Source organism: Mastigoproctus giganteus, chromosome 13 (assembly GCF_048544385.1).
Source record: "Mastigoproctus giganteus isolate SK-2022 chromosome 13, ASM4854438v1, whole genome shotgun sequence".
NCBI lineage: Eukaryota > Metazoa > Arthropoda > Arachnida > Uropygi > Thelyphonidae > Mastigoproctus > Mastigoproctus giganteus.
The window spans coordinates 31,684,836-31,701,271 of NC_143587.1; the positions used below are offsets into that span (position 1 = coordinate 31,684,836).

A 16,436-nucleotide genomic window follows, 5' to 3' on the forward strand; every position below is an offset into this window, starting at 1 on the left:
CACGAGATCCAGTTCTGTCTCCACAGGCAATTCATACACGATAGATTTGAGGGCCCCCCACAGAAAGAAATCAAGGCTCGATAAATCAGGTGAGTGTGGGGGCCAGGCAACGGGGTACACCACGGCCAATCCATCGACGCCCAAAATGCCTGTTCAAATGGTCACAAACACACCTTCCATAATGGGCAGGCGCCCCGTCATGTTGAAACCAAATGTTGCATCTCACATTTGCTGGAACATCGTCAAGTAACCCTGGTAGAACTTGTTCAAGAAAGATCCGCTAAATATCGGATCTTTCTTGCGGAATGGTAACAGGTATGGGCCAACTAAGCAGTCATTGACCATACCTGCCCACACATTTATTGTGAAGCGATGTTGTGCCGCATGGGGGCGCACACCATGTGGGTTGTCGTGAGCCCGCACATGAGCATTGTGCTGATTGAATAAGCCTTCCCGAGTGAAATAAGCCTCATCCATGAACAAAACACAGGCTGGAAAATTCAAGTCTTGAACACTTTCTTGGAGAAACCATTGTGCAAAAGCCACACGTGCAGGATGATCTTGGGGTAGCAGTAACTGAACCCTTTGGAGATGAAAGGGTTGTAAGGAATCGTCATGCCAAACATGCTGTACACTGCAATGAGACACTCCTAAGGCAGAGGCAACGGCACGTGTGCTGGTAGAAGGATTATTCTAGACGGCATTCAACACACTTTCTTCCATGGTGGAAGTTCGCGTCGAACATGGTCTGCCCACACTACTCCTGTTACCTCTAAATGACCCATAATCGCACAAATTTTGATGCACACGCGCAAACAAACAGTGGTCTGGTAGATGTCTGTCTGGGAAGCGTTCTCTATAAATTTGTTGACTGGCTCGTCCATTGCCCTCTGCTAATCCATACACTAGGTGCATGTCTGCAATGGGCGCCTCCGTAGCTAGGTGGGAAGGAGCAGCAGTGCGTAGCATACGCTTCTTGATTAGACCGGGTTTGAGTCCGTCACCACCAAATACGGAGGATGTGGAAAGGTCAGGGAATGACCACCGCATATCCCGGAGCAATATGGCCTTAGTTGCTAATGCTCCTAAAAACCAAATAACAACGAGACAAACATGTCTGCCAGCTCACAGTTCGTATATCGATGCATGCTCTTCATGCGGCGACTACTGCTTGAATGAGTAAACCAGAAATTTTCCCTCTCGCGAACTGATGAACAGCGCCGTGTACTGAGTTACGGTGACGTTTCCGGTTATGGGTTCCTATACGATTCACATTCCGTTAGATGTTACCTACCTCCCCTAAACGTTTGTACCAATATTTTTGAGACACCCTGTAGTTTATTACATGAATTATTGGGTCTTTTATTGGTCTTGATTAGTTTCATTGCTGAATCAAATTCTCTCAATGATTACATAAAATATATATATTTCGACTCAAAAATAGTTCATTAAAACTAAAGCATATATTGAGTACTTCTGAAATAACCAGTGACTTCACTAAGTGCAAAAACAATCAACCAAAAGAGAACTGGAACCAATCATGGTCATCTGGGGAAGGAACCATTTCAAAAGATGCAAATAATTAAAATCAATAAGAGCATAAACACTAGAAATGAGATGCTCAAACAGAGTGATACTAGTTATAGAAATAATTTGCTAACCAAGAGTAATTCTCTTGAAATTCCATGTCAGTCCAATATATGTAAGTAGGTGGACAGAACAAAAGGTATCCACTTGCAAGATGTCACCCTCCTTTTATGCGAAGGGATACCTTGCAAGTGGATATAAGAAGGGATGGATACCTTCTCATATCCACTTCCATATGAAGGGTATAAAAAATCTGGTGTACAGATGGAATAAGTGTCTAAACTGTGGAAAATTATTTTTTTGAAAAATAAAATTATAGTTCTTGATAAAAAAATAATTTTAACTAAGACTATGAAGTGTCAGTATATTTTCTGTAATCTGCATATATTAGTTATGAACATTTCTAATTTGTAATATAATTTCTACATATTCCTCTCCAAGGTCCACAACACATTTCTTTGTGGCTTTCAACTGAACAAAGCAATGGACCAGTGTAGATAGTGTCTAGATGCTACTCCAATTCTTTGGTTCTTAGCTCAACTAAACTCAAACTTGAGTCTGAATTAGGTTGAACTAAGATAACTTTAGCAAAGTTTTTATTTATGCTGTTTTACAAGGGGCAAGATTTCACTCAAGGAAATTGTACTAACCTTCAGGGAAACACCTTTAGTCCATGAATAAGCCTTTGAGAAGCGGGCATCATTCACTACATTAATAGTGAATGTCTTTGCTCCACAGTCTTGTGCAAGAACATATCTACATGGTCCCTGAAAGGTAAACACCTTTCCATCAAAACTTCTGTAGTGAGGGTCTCCAAATACAGTACAGACACCATCCTCTAGAAAAGAGAACAGAAAAGGAATACAAGTTGCAAGAAAAATTATTTTATACTAGTAATTTTTAAGCCTTTTATAATTAGGTCTCAAACAGACAGAAACACATGGTAAAGGCAATATGCACTTTATGCACATACAAAGGGTACTAGGAAAGTTTTGCAATATGACGCAACAATGAATCACAGGAAGCTGCTTGTTGAGACATGTTCATACGTGCATAGTAGCCACCGCGCCAAGTCGATGGGCTCAGTTATTCATTAGTAGTGAGAGTGTAAAGTGCTTGCGGTGGCATCGTGGTCACGAAATGAGATAAGGACAGTTTTGCGGTATAATTTCGTGCGTGGTTTAACCATAGACCAGTGCTTAGAAGAAATGACTCTTGCACTAGATGATGATTGTCCACATCGTACAACGATATTCAGGTGGTATAGAGAATTCCAAAGGGGAAATTTCACTCTGGAGGATTCTGAGAGGCCGGGAAGGCCACGAACGTCAGTTACGGAGGAAAACGTTACTGCTGTGGGGAAAATGCTTGACGAAAACAGGCGAGTGACCTACCAACAGATAGAGGATACTTTGGGCCTAAATGCACCAGCAATTCGTTCGATTCTGCAAGATCATTTGCACGTGAAGAAACTTTGTTCTCTCTGGGTGCCGCATCAACTGACTGAAGAGCAGATGACACGACGTGTGACTTGGTGCCGGGAGATATTAAAAAAGTTTGATAAGGGACAATCTCGGTATGTGAACAACATCGTGACAGGTGACGAGACTTGGCTGTACTATTACGATCTGCCGACCAAGGCTCAAAACAAAGTTTGGGTCTTTGATGATGACGACACACCCGTAATTGTCAGAAAATCCCGATCTGTAAAGAAGAAAATGATAAGCTGTATTTTTCAAATCGAGTGGAATTGTGGAACGTGTCGTTTTGGACACGCAGAAGACAGTCACAGCTAAGTGCTATACTGAACAATGCCTGCCTAAAGTCATTGGATCTATGAAGAACCTGCGGCCAAAGTCAAGAATGGACACCGGGTACCTCCATCACGATAATGCTGCAGCTCACCGCGCCAAAGCCTGCACCGAATATTTGACCACAACAGGACTGAAACTTCTGGAGCACCCTCCCTACAGTCCAGACCTTGCTCCCTGCGACTTTGCACTGTTCCCGCATGTGAAAATGAAGCTAAAAGGGAGGCGGTTTTCCAGTGATGAGGACCTTCTACGGGCTTGGGACAACGAGTGTGCTTTACTCCCTAGTGAAACTTGGCAGAACTGGTTTAAAGATTGTTTCGGAGGATGGAGAGGTGTATTGAATGTAGAGGAAATTACTTTGAAAAAATTAAATAAACAAAGCTGTATTGCAAAACTTTCCTAGTACCCTTTGTATGCTAACATGCCTAAAAAAAGGCTTCAGTTATAAACTGGTTACTAATTTATAAATATAGCCTTTTTAATGTTAGCATACATGTGTAAAGTGCCTATTATTGACAATAGGCAATTTATACATATATTTAAGTGCCAAATTTAATAAAATTGGACCAAACTGGCAATTGTTATTCCTTTTATATATACACATGTGTGTGTGTGTGTATATATATAAATAAATGGATGTGAAAGTTACACAGGTGCCGCCAGTAACTATAAGGGTGAGGAAAGTAGAAAAAGAAGAGTAGTAGATTAGTGAAAGATTAAAGAATGTTAATATTGACATTCTTTCATCTTTCACTAATCTACTACTCTTCTTTTTCTATTTTCCTAACCCTTATAGTTACTGGCACTTGTGTAACTTTCACATTCATTTATACTTACTGAATTTAATTTAATATTAATACAAATTAATATATATATCATGTAAGCCATCCATATATATACCATATATTGTAGCTGAAACTCTGGATATTATGTGTGTTGCTGTATGCTAATTGGAAAAATGAATGGGCAATAAGGTAATGTGCAGAAATGGAATGTTCTCAGTTTGCACATAAAACTGGTTCCTGTTTTGCTAATTTTTTATTAGTTTACTAAATATGCATAAATCATGAATTAATATTATTTGCTTTATTATAAGAATCAGAGCAGAAACATTAAATCCAGGTTGCATTTCACACACCACTGATTACAAATTATTGCAAGATGTAGAGTGAATATTATGCTTTGAAATATGTGCACAATTATTTTTATATATTATTAGTTAACCAATCAGAGAAATTAAATTAATCACAGAAAAAAAAAAAAGATGTTTTTAAAAAAAATTTAAGATCCAGACTTTTTTTGATTACTGTAATTACTTTTGATGAAAGTTGGCTTTTCCAGTATGACCCAAAAACTAAAAGATGGTCAATCCAATGGAAAATAAAAAGATCCCCCAGACCAAAAAAAGCAAGAATATCAAAATCAAAAATGAAAACCATGCTTCTTGTTTTTTTCAATATTAGGAATTATTACAGCTGAATATATCCCACCAAATCAGACTGTCAATCAATCATACTATACTGAAGTTCTGGCAAGATTGTGTGCTGCGTGAAAAAATTTAAAAGGGATGAGACCTGAATTGTGGAAAGAGGGTTAGATGCTCAAGCACACAATGTATTCTCTGTTTATCAGTTTCTAGCCAAAAAAAAAAAAAAAAATCCCTGTGTGTGAAAACATGCACCTTACTTGCCAGTCCTAGGCCCCTTGTGACTTTTTTCTCTTCCCAAAACTGAAAAGTGTTCTTAAAGAAACCCATTTTCAGTGCATTGAAAACATTAAAAAAAAAAAAAAAAAAATGACTGAAGTGTTAAAAGGGCTTACAGAAAATGACCTCCAGAAATGTTTCTGTGCTTGGAAGAAACATATGGAACAGTGTTATGTGTGTTATTCCAAGGCAATTATTTTGAAGAAGATAACTTGTAAGATACAAAATATTTCACTATGCTTATTTGATTGCAACAGTGCTCATTATTTGAAAGCCATACCTTGTATTCTAAAGGTCAGTTTTCTGTTTTTAAAGGGGTAAACTGGATCACTTCTGCGATCATTAATGGAATTCAAACTTAAGCCTTTCCGCTTTGCATGTAAAATTATTATTGATGAAGCCATAGAATAAAACAATGGAAAACAAATGTAGGCATATGAGGGATTATTAAATTACTTTTTATCACTACTTCTAAATCCAATATCATTATTTAATTAAGTAAATACAATATAATATGCATAGATAAAAAAAAAAAAAAAAAAAAAAAAGCACACTTGCATTGATATGATTGGAGCAAGACGAACCAGAAAGAAAAAATGCTTCATAACTTTTTGCATCAGTAACTTAAGCATTAAAAAAAAGTAACTATCAAAAGATATTTTTTTTATGAAAATAAGAAACATGAAGGTATTAGAACTTATAGTAGTTAATACTGTGTGTGAGTTGAAGGTTGAAAAGATGAAAGAGGATACTTGTTAATATTAGACTTGAATTTCTGTAAATTGTAATTTTCAGGAAATACATGTAAAGGGAGGTTTTTTTATTTCTCAACTTCTGTTTTCTGGAACAGAAAACAGAAGTCGAAGAAATAAATGAAGAAGAAGAAAAGTTGGTTCTGTGAGTTTGAAGTTGGACAGTAAAAGGATGTTGAATAGTTTCAGCACTAGTTTGGACTGGTTTGAAAGAGAGGAGAAATTACAGAGGCCAATGAGACGAACAGTGTGGAAGTATCTACAAAAAATGCATGAAGCAGAAACAGAATGTCTATGAGACAGAGAGTGGAGAGATTTTGTAAGAGATGGGTCAGTGGCGTAGCTAACATGTAGGCAGGCAAGGAAAAATGCCCCTCCGGGCCTGAGCCCTTTAGAGGCCAGGCATCTTTGGCTGTCTCTTCTTTTTGCAATTTTCATTAATTAAGTAGGGGCCTGAACATGTTCTTTGCCTCTGGGAACGAAAAAGGGTAGCTATGCTACTGAGATGGGTCATTAACTAACCTAACTGCCCTCTTTTGACTGGAGTCTAGAAGCCTTAGAGAGATTATGGGGGCACTGTACCAGATATGGAAACATTATTCCCCAGCAAGACAGATTTGAGATTTGTAAAGAGTGAGTAGCTGTTTAGAAGAAAAACAACACTGAGAGAAAAAGAGAAAATACAATTTTTTTAGATCCAGAGGAAGCAATATTTGTGATGTGCTTATGCCAAGCGAGGTCAGAAGTCTGAGTAATCCCTAACAGAGAGATACATGATCTTATCTAGAAATCTGTGTAATCAAAGATAGGCATAGGAGCAGTGGACCTCCTTTTTGTGAGATATAAGACAGAACCAAGTGTCAGAAGGAATAAAATTAATTAAGTTATCTTTATCCCACTGGAGAATTACCTGTTGATCAGCATTTAAGGAATTGGTAATGGATATTCTAGCATTAGCATTAGTAGAGGCATATGATGCATGAAAGCAAGCTTATGCAGCATCAGCCAAAAAAAAAAAAAAAAAATCACTCCCATTTCACCCCCTCCGTTCATTCGAAATACTTGTCCAGCTGAGCCTTAAATTTATTTACGCTATCAGCTTCCACAACAAGGGATGGAAGTCTGTTCCACCAACCAATTACCCGCTGGCTAAAGGCAAATTTCTGCACATCTATCCTGCATCTGTCTTTCCTCAATTTGAATTTATGCCCTCTCAGGTGATTATTCTGACCAAGAGGAAGAATCCCATCGGCATTGAGCATATTCAAACCATTCAAGGCTTTATACACCTCAATCAGATCACCTCACAGGTGCCTAGTCTCCAGACACTGTAATTTGCAAAACTTAAGCCTTTCTTCGTAAGAGCAACCCTTTGTTCTGTTCACTAATCTTGTTGCCCTTCTCTGTACTCATTCCAACAGCTCCACATCCTTCTTAAAATGAGGCATCCAGACCTGTATACAGTACCCAAGGTGTGGCCTGACCATTGCCTTATACAAGGGGATATGTCCTTCACAAAGATTTAAAACACTTCAAATTTGGAACCAATTACCTTCTGTCTCCATTATCTAACTTATTCCAAGACTCACAGTTAAAAAGGACATAAGGTACTTCTTACTGAGTGAGATGAACAATAATTTGTATTTTGACAAGCTCGTATAGTTTTTACAGAAGAAATGTTGTCTTAGCAGACATGATCATCAGACTGGATTAGTGTATGACAATGAATGATGGGACCAAGGAGCTGGAAATTACTCAAGTCTGCCTACACTATAATCTGTGATTTTCATGTTTTTAGAAGAATAAAAATGATCTGGGTAGGACAATGATTCCACACAGATAATCAAGGACTTATGAGCAGGGTATAAAAAATCTTGTTTCACAGATTTTTTATACCCTGCACTTATCCCACTTGTAAAATCTGGTGGAATAAGTGTCAAAATTGTGGCAGAAATATTTTTTAAAAATAAAGTTAGTTATTGTAAAAAAATAATTTAGTTTTCATTAGCCTCATCCCCATAAGATCATTTATTAGATTTACTTCATAAAATAAATGGAAGTAAGACAATATTTTTAAATTAAATTTAAAAATATCCAACATTTTACTTACCCTCCACACATGTAGGACAACATTTCCCTGGTAGCATCTTCAGTTTGTGATATGGTGGGCAATTTTTAGCGGAAAGTGTACATTGTTCAACAGAGCAGTGAGTTTTTCCATCTTTGCAAACACATTCTGTACATGGACTGTTCCTCCACACATCACCATCCTATAAAATAATCAGTAACAATAAATTTATATATCATTTTTAGTTAATAAATGTGCAAAATAAATCTTGGATCAGTATTTATATACATTAATATTTTTATCCATTCACCCCAAGGGTGCATGCACTGTTGAACTGGTTCATTACAATCAATCGAATTTAAATTTCAATGTGAATTTTAATATACCTCTGCTATCATCTTCAATTTTGACCTGCATCAGTGATTATTTTTAATTGGGAAAAGTATAGTCATAAAAAAGCATGCAGAGAATCCATTTTGGTGTAAAAATGGGCCATGCATGTACCATTTTCCCAAAGTATTTTGGTTTCAAGTTCAGTTTCTTTCACTGTGTCACAAACAAGAAATAATTTTTTTTTGATTATATAAATTTATATAATCAAATTTACACATGGGTGTAAATTTAGTAATTTATACTAATACTGTTAGTATCAATTACTAAAGTGATACAAGACCACTGTTACTAAAGAATTCACTTGTTCTTATTATCCAATGTGGTGTTAAAATAAGGAATAGATTTATAAAAGGTGCAAACTATTTTTAAACTTTTTTAAACTATTTCTTTCCTTTTTTTCCCAAAAATATTGAGTGTTGGATATGAAATAGTTTTAATAGATGGTGTTCAAAAAAGACCTGAATGATTTCATATGTTCTAATTTCTGTACTGTCTTTTTTTTTTTTTTTTTTTTAATCCTAATATTTTGGCAGATATGACGCAGTAACTGCAAAGGTTTTCTAGTGGACTGAAGTAGTTTTTTTTTTCCATGCACACTACAGAAAGGATCCTCTGCCAAACAGCATCAGACACTCATATGCAAAATTCAAAGCAACCAGATGCATCAAATATAGAAAGGGTTCTGATCTACCAGATATTAGTGGCAAAGTGGTACAATAATTGCATTAGTGCTTTCTACATGATCCCAAAAAATCAATTAGGATGACATCCAGAAAACTTCTATTACCATCCATAACTCGCAACAAAATAATTACACAAGCAACTATGATTACACCTGTGTAAAACAGCTTGTACAGTTACGTCAAACAGATGATAAATCTAAGTGGGTACCTTTAAATATAGATATTTTGAGACTAATTGATGATGATGATGAAGTTTTTGCAAAATGTCCTGTTTTGTGATGAGGCAAGTTTTCGTGTATTGGAGATGGTAAATTGACATAACATTTGCATTTGGGTTCGGGTTCAAAAATAATCTCTGTGCAGTCCTCTAACTTCAATACAACAGTACTTACCTCTAACTTCAATACAACAGTACTTACCTCTAACTTCATACTAGCGTACTTAAGATTTGATGCATCAGAACCATAAAAAAGAATTCCAGTTCGCAGGATAGTTTTTGTCCCTTAGTACTTCCATAAATAAATATAAATTAACAATGAATAAATTAAGCAAAGAAATGCTGCAAAATTTATGTCCACTCACTCATTTTGTGTTATTTCAACGTTAAAAAAGTAACAATAAATAAATGTAGATATATTATTTTTAAATCCCATATTTCTCTGTTCAGGGCAATTGACTGCTTGCTCTACCCTAGTTATGCACAATCATTTCACTGCACTCATTTTCTTTAGCATTAGCATTAGCATTAGTAGAGGCATATGATGCAAGAAAGCAAGCTTATTCAGCATCAGCCAAAAAAAAAAAATTGCTAATTTATTATTATTATTTTTTCATTTTGCCTGTTATCCAGAGTTTCAGTTATCTAAACAAATTTATATTCCATCCATCTCGGATGCCCCCATGGGTAGCACATTTGGTAGAATTGCCGCCCTCCACACACTAAGTGGAAAAGACCCAGGTTTTGAGTCCTGTCGACAAAAAGAGGAATTTTTATTGGCCTTTTTCACACTGTGGCTGTGTTAGTCAGTCTTAGGCAAGGGTAGCATTGTCTTTTTTTCCTTGAAATTTGGGTTTTTCGTCTAACAAACAGAAAATTGACCACAAAACTCGTGCAAATTACAGACAGTATATGGCCTTTAGTTGCTAATGCTCCTAAAACCCAGTAACAACAGCAATCCACCCCAGATAACCACCTACTATATAAGGTGGCTACTTCTTGTCTGGTTCACCTAATTTAACCAAAATAAAGTTAATATGCTTTCTTTAATAGGGGTGTTACAGATTGTTTGTAAAATTTCATTCTGTATCACTGCACATATTAAAAAAGCTATCTAGTGAATTAATGCACTAATTCGATATTTTAAAAGCATATTCAATTGCAGTTGGCACCAGAAAACTATAACAAGAACATGAGTTTACTAATGTTCAAGTTAATGTCAGTGTAACAGACATTAGCTTGTACACTTAAAATTTCAACTGATAAACACACCTGGAAGGTTTGCTTTATACAAAGTTTTGCTTTTAAGGTTAAAAGCAAACATATGGTTTGCTTTTAACATAATAGTAATAGTAGTTTAATAATTTAATAGTAGAAGGAAGGGATTGAATTGCATTGGTCCACTTGATAACGATTGTTTAACTATTGATGATCCTGCTCAGGTTGCTGACCTGAATAGGTATTTTGCTTCTACATTAACATATGAGGAATTCTTTAAGGAAGGGATGGCAGAAGTTTATCAAACTAACAAGGAACTAAATGATTTTGTCATAATTGGAAGAAAATAGAAGAGAAATTGTCGAAGATAAAAATAAAAAAGGCACTTGGAATGGATGGGATCTATCTAATTATATTAAGGGAGGCAACAATGAAGGTAAGCAAACCCTTAGCCATAATTATGAGAGTGTGTTTGGATTCAGGGGAATTCCTTTGGACTGGAGATGTGCAAATATATTCCCCATTCACAGAGTGGGATCAAAAGGTGACGTAGGTACTTATAGACCTGTTAGCTTAATTTCTATTCCAGGGAAAATAATGGAGTCAACGGTTAAAGAAGTAATGCAGGACCATGTAGACAGGAATGCAGTGTTATACTGCAGTCACAGCATCGATTTATTAAGGAGCAATCTTGTCTGACCAATCTGATTGGACACACTATGATGCAATAACAAAGGAACTGGATGCAAAAAATAATTTTTGTATCGCTTATTTGGATTTCAGATACTTTTATACATATAAAAGCTTGCTGTACAAATTGGAGCAGTGTGGCATTAAGGGAAAGTTACTATGTGGATAGGCGCCTCCGTAGCCAGGTGGGCAGGAGCAGTAGTGCGTAGCACACACTTCTTGGTTAGACCAGGGTTTGAGCCCGTGATCACCAAATACGGAGGATGCGGAAAGGTCAGAGAATGACCACTGCATATCCCTGGAGCAATATGGCCTTAGTTGCTAATGCTCCTAAAAACCAAATAACAAACAAACTGTATGGATAAAAGGTTGGTTGAATTTTGGAGTCCCTAGGATTCAGTGATTGGGCCCGTTGTTGTTTTCTATATTTATTAATGATATTGACAAAGGCATATCAGGTTTAATATTAGTCTAAATTTGCATATGTTACAAAGGTTGACAGAGTGTTTGACAGTAATCAATATAGGTTACTGCAATAATACCTAGAAAAATTAGGCAGGGAGCTGAGAAATGGCATTTGAAGTTTTAACATTGACAAATGAAAGGTACTGCATATGGGTAGTGGTAATCCCAGATTAACATACCAACTGTGTGGTACTACATTCAGGGTAGTGGAAAATGAAAAAGAACTGGGGATAATTGTGCAGTCAGATATGAAATTCTCTGAGTAGTGCAGACAGAATGCCAGTACAGCTCATGAGATTTTGTCAGTGATATACAGATATCACTATAGTCAGTGATATACAGATATCTTTATAGAAATCACAACAACATCCACTGCCTATCTCTATATGCATGAGCATTTGTATTTCTGCAAATACAAGAATACACTGCATATCTTCTTTCAGCAGGATGGAGCACCACACTCTACTAGTTCAAAAAGTCCTTAAGTCTTTCACAAACATTTCCCAAATCAATAAATTGAACTGTGGCTGGCCTATCCCTGTCATAATAGTTATCAGATATTGTACATATTAGAGATTTTGTGTACTAGACAAAAGTTCTACACACACACCACAGACTACAAAAGAGAATCAGCATATATTGTAGCAATCATTGATATGCTGACATAATGGATTTCACATGGAAAGAAATTGATTAGATCTCCTGTATGCAACCAAGGCTGCACTGATTTCAATTCAATTTGAGATAAAATCCTCTCCCTAGGATAGGATCAACAGATATCTATTTATTAAATGGCAACAACAAAAAAGTTTTCTGTACAATGACCAAAGAAACTAAATTTAAAAAAAAAAAAAAAAAAAAACCACCAGACTGCTCATCCCCTCCACTAACAAGTTGCACTGTTGGCCCACTCTCCAGCAGAATAGCATAAATAATTCTTCAATGCATTGAAACTAGTATGAATATATGACACTCTGAAAGATGACTGATTCCTTGAAATGATGGAGGGGGGCACATCTGATAAACTGGCTACTCTGTGGATACAAATACAAAAAACATTCCTCTAAAGCTGTAATATATCCTTCTAAACCTAAATTTTTAAAAACTAAAAAAAATATGTTAAAAATACTTCACTGACCTCATACATCTTACCAGAAACTCTGCATACTTCTTTTTTCTCCTCTGGCTCTCTACAATGAAGGCAACACTGTTCTCGATCAAATATTTGATGATCTGGAGGGCAATGAAGAGGTGGACATACAGTTCTTTGACATATGCTGGTGGATACCTATTACACAATAAAAAATTCTCATGGAGTATAATTCACTGACTGTAGGAAAAAAAACTTTATTATTTGTAAATAATCTAATAATGTTTTCAATTATTCTTACAAATACTAAATCAATGAAACCTGTTATTACTATACATTCGTATTTGATAAATTGCCAAGTATATGAATAATTTAATCACTCTACTGATGTTCAATCAAACAAAGGAATAAAATGGTGGAAACTTTCTCGATTCCATGCCATGATATATTCCAAAAATTTTTTTTCTATAACTTTTAACAGTAGGGGAAAAAAAAAAAAAAAAAAAAAAAAACTTTCCTTTCATGTGCAAAATTCTATTTTAGTTCATTTTTTGACTTACGTTTAACTGGGAACTTTTTACCTTGTTTTAAGAATAAAAAACATTCAGCTGTTCCATTTTTGTTCCAAAATGAAAATTATTTCTAAAAAAGTGTGTTAATTACATAATTCAGAAAGCCTATATTACAGCTTATGAAGAGTAAGTAAGGTAAGCAGCACGCAAGTGTGTACAAAAATTGTTTGGAAACTTGAGTAAAAGATACTTCTATCTCCATATGGTAGGGCAGATATCTCTTTTAAGGGCTCAAAAGATGATATTGTTGTACACGTTGGCACTAATAACTTTAGGAGAAAGAGATCTGCAGATTTACTTAACAAGTACAAGTCAATGCTGAAAAAAAAGTTGCAAGTTAGGGTTACATTTGAAAGTGTCTGCAATTCTACCCAAACACAATAGGAGGGAGTATATGATGAGAGCCTTGTCAATCAATTCGGCCCTGGAGAGACTGTGCAAGACTCATGGGGTAGAATTTTTTTCAGCATGGTCTGTGCTTGCTAACAAGAGAGACTGCTTCTACAGGGATGGGATACATTTAAATAGAAAGGGTGCAAGAATATTTACTGATGCTATCGAGGCAGTGTTAGGTGTGTCCGAAAACTGTTGGCTTGGGGGATACAGGGACTAATAGATAAACAGTAGCCGCTGGCAGAGGTGAAAGTGATTCTTGCACTGCTTCTATTGGAATGAGCAGCAGCCTAGAAAACAAGATGTAGGGTATTTCAGAGACTGCTGGAAGTCACTGCGGTACAAGTAAACACATGGGGGGTGTTAGGGTAGCTAAGAATAGAAACAGGTGCATGTATACTTGCATATACACCAATGCTGGAGGTTGGTAAATAAATTTGATGAATCTGAGGTGTTGGTCAACACATCAAAGGCAGATATTGTTGGGATATCAGAGACGTGGTGTCACACAGATATAAGGAATGCAGAACTGGAATTTGGGGAGTACAATGTGTATAGGAAGGATAGACAGGATAGGAAGGGAGGAGGGTATGCTATTAGTTGAGAAACATAAAATCCAAGTAAGTGCAGCCAGTAGACATTGCTGGACAATGCAGTGTCGAGTCTGGTGTGACATAAGCACTGGGAGATCAAAATTGAGAGTAGGAGTGTGTTATAGGCCTAATGACTCTGATGAGTATAATAAAAATTATACGGGGAAATAGAGTGGGCCAGTAAATCAGAGAGTCTTATAATGGGGGATTTTAACTTCCCGGATATTGACTGGAATTTGTGGGTTGGTCACTCACACACCAGAAAGGCTTTTGTGGATTTATTGGATGATTGTAATATTCTAATATTGCAATATTCTTGATCTGATTATTAGTAGTGATTCTTCATTAGCATTAGCATTAGTAGAGGCATTTGATGCAAGAAAGCAAGCTTATGCAGCATCAGCCAAAAAAAAAAAAAAAAAAAACCCACTTCCACTTCACCCCTCTGTTCGTTCAAAATACCTGTCCAGCTGAGCCTTAAACTTATTTAGGCTATCAACCTCCACCACAAGGGATGGCAGTCTGTTCCACCAACCAACCACCCGCTGGCTAAAGGCAAATTTCCGCACGTCTATCCTCAATTTGAATTTATGCCCTCTCAGGTGAATTTTCTGAGCTAGAGGAAGAATCCCATCAGCATTGAGCATGCTTAAACCATTCAAGGCTTTATACACCTCTATCAGATCACCTCGCTGGTGCCTAGTCTCCAGACACTGTAATTTGCAAAACTTAAGCCTTTCTTCGTAAGAGCACCCCTTTGTTCCATTCACTAATCTTGTTGCCCTTCTCTGTACTCGTTCCAGCAGCTCTACATCCTTCTTGAAATGAGGCCTCCAGACCTGTATACAGTACTCTAGGTGTGGCCTGACCATTGCCTTATACAATGGAATAATCACCTCCTTATCCCTGCTGGAAAAATTCCTGTATATCATTGACAATACTCCATGAGCTACTCTTGCAGCCCGTCTGCACTGCTCAGAGAACTTCATATCTGCCTGCACAATCACCCCCAAGTCCCTTTCATTCTCTACCACTGTCAGTGTAGTACCACAGAGTTGATACGTTGCTCTGGGGTTGCTGTTTCCCATGTGTAGTACTTTACATTTGTCAATGTTAAACTTCATTTGCCACCTCTCAGCCCATCTGCTCACCCTTTCCAGATCCTGTTCATACATTAAGAATCTGCAGATAAAGGAACCACTAGGTGGCAGTGATTACAGTGTGCTGAAGTGGGATTTACTCAAGAGCTACCATCAGGGGTAAAGGGAAGGGTTTTGCTTTCGTAAAGGTGACTATGTTGGTCTGAGACAGTATTTAAATTCTATATGGTGGGACCAACTGATGGTGTTACCAACAGCAAATTCAAAATGGAAGGCATTCAAAGAATTAATCTTGAAAGCTACTAGGCTTTACATACCAACTAAGAGATATATTGTTCAAGGTTTAGGCCTAAATGAATGTCAGATGAACTAATGAGACATGTGGCAAGAAGGAAAATGCATGGGATATTAATATAAATTAATAGGTGACATGGAAGCTTATGATAGCTATAAGCTGATCTGTAACCAAGTCACAAAGGAGATTAGGCAGGCAAAGGCAGATTATGAGAAATCTTTGGCAAAGGATGCAAAGAAAAACAGCAAAGAGTTCTTTACCTATGTAAACTCTAGAAGGAAAGGGAAGAATCAGATTGGTCCACTGGATATTGATGGTTCAATTGTTGATAATCCTGCTCAGGTGGCTAACAAACGAAATGAATATTTTGTGCCAACATTCCCACATGAGGAGTTATTCAGGGAGGGGAATGCTATAGGTGAATTAAACTCTGGCAGTGAGCTAGATGATTTTGTAATAACTGAGAGGAAAGTGGAGGAGAAATTGTTGAAGATAAACATAAAAAAAAAAGGCACTCAGGGTGGATGGGATCTATCAAGTTATATTAAAGGATGCAGCAAAGGAAGTAAGCAAACCCTTAGCCATAATTATGAGAGCTTCCTAGGACTCAGGGGAGGTACCCATGGACTAAAAATGTGCAATGTGACCCTAATTCACAAAGGAGGATCAAAGGGCGACAAGTAATTATAGACCTGTTTGATTGCTGGAACAGCAATCAAACAGGTCTATAATTACTATAAACAGGTCTAGTTGATTGCTGGAACAGAAGTTAAACCTGCAGTTTAACTTCTGTTCCAGGGA

The 16,436-nt window shown here is 36.8% G+C and overlaps 1 protein-coding gene across 2 annotated transcripts in view; it reads right to left on the reverse strand.

Annotated features, from left to right (window-relative positions):
- LOC150075921 (BMP-binding endothelial regulator protein-like) overlaps positions 1–16,436 on the reverse strand; it is a 210,069-nt gene that overhangs the window by 74,137 nt on the left and 119,496 nt on the right. For both annotated transcript variants that reach the window (XM_090388034.1, XM_090388033.1), the window contains exons 9-11: positions 12,731–12,880; positions 7,969–8,128; positions 2,238–2,425 (exon numbers count right to left, since the gene is read on the reverse strand). In XM_090388034.1, the coding sequence (XP_090244160.1) occupies positions 2,238–2,425; positions 7,969–8,128; positions 12,731–12,880 (498 nt within the window). The remainder of the gene's footprint in view (positions 1–2,237; positions 2,426–7,968; positions 8,129–12,730; positions 12,881–16,436) is intronic.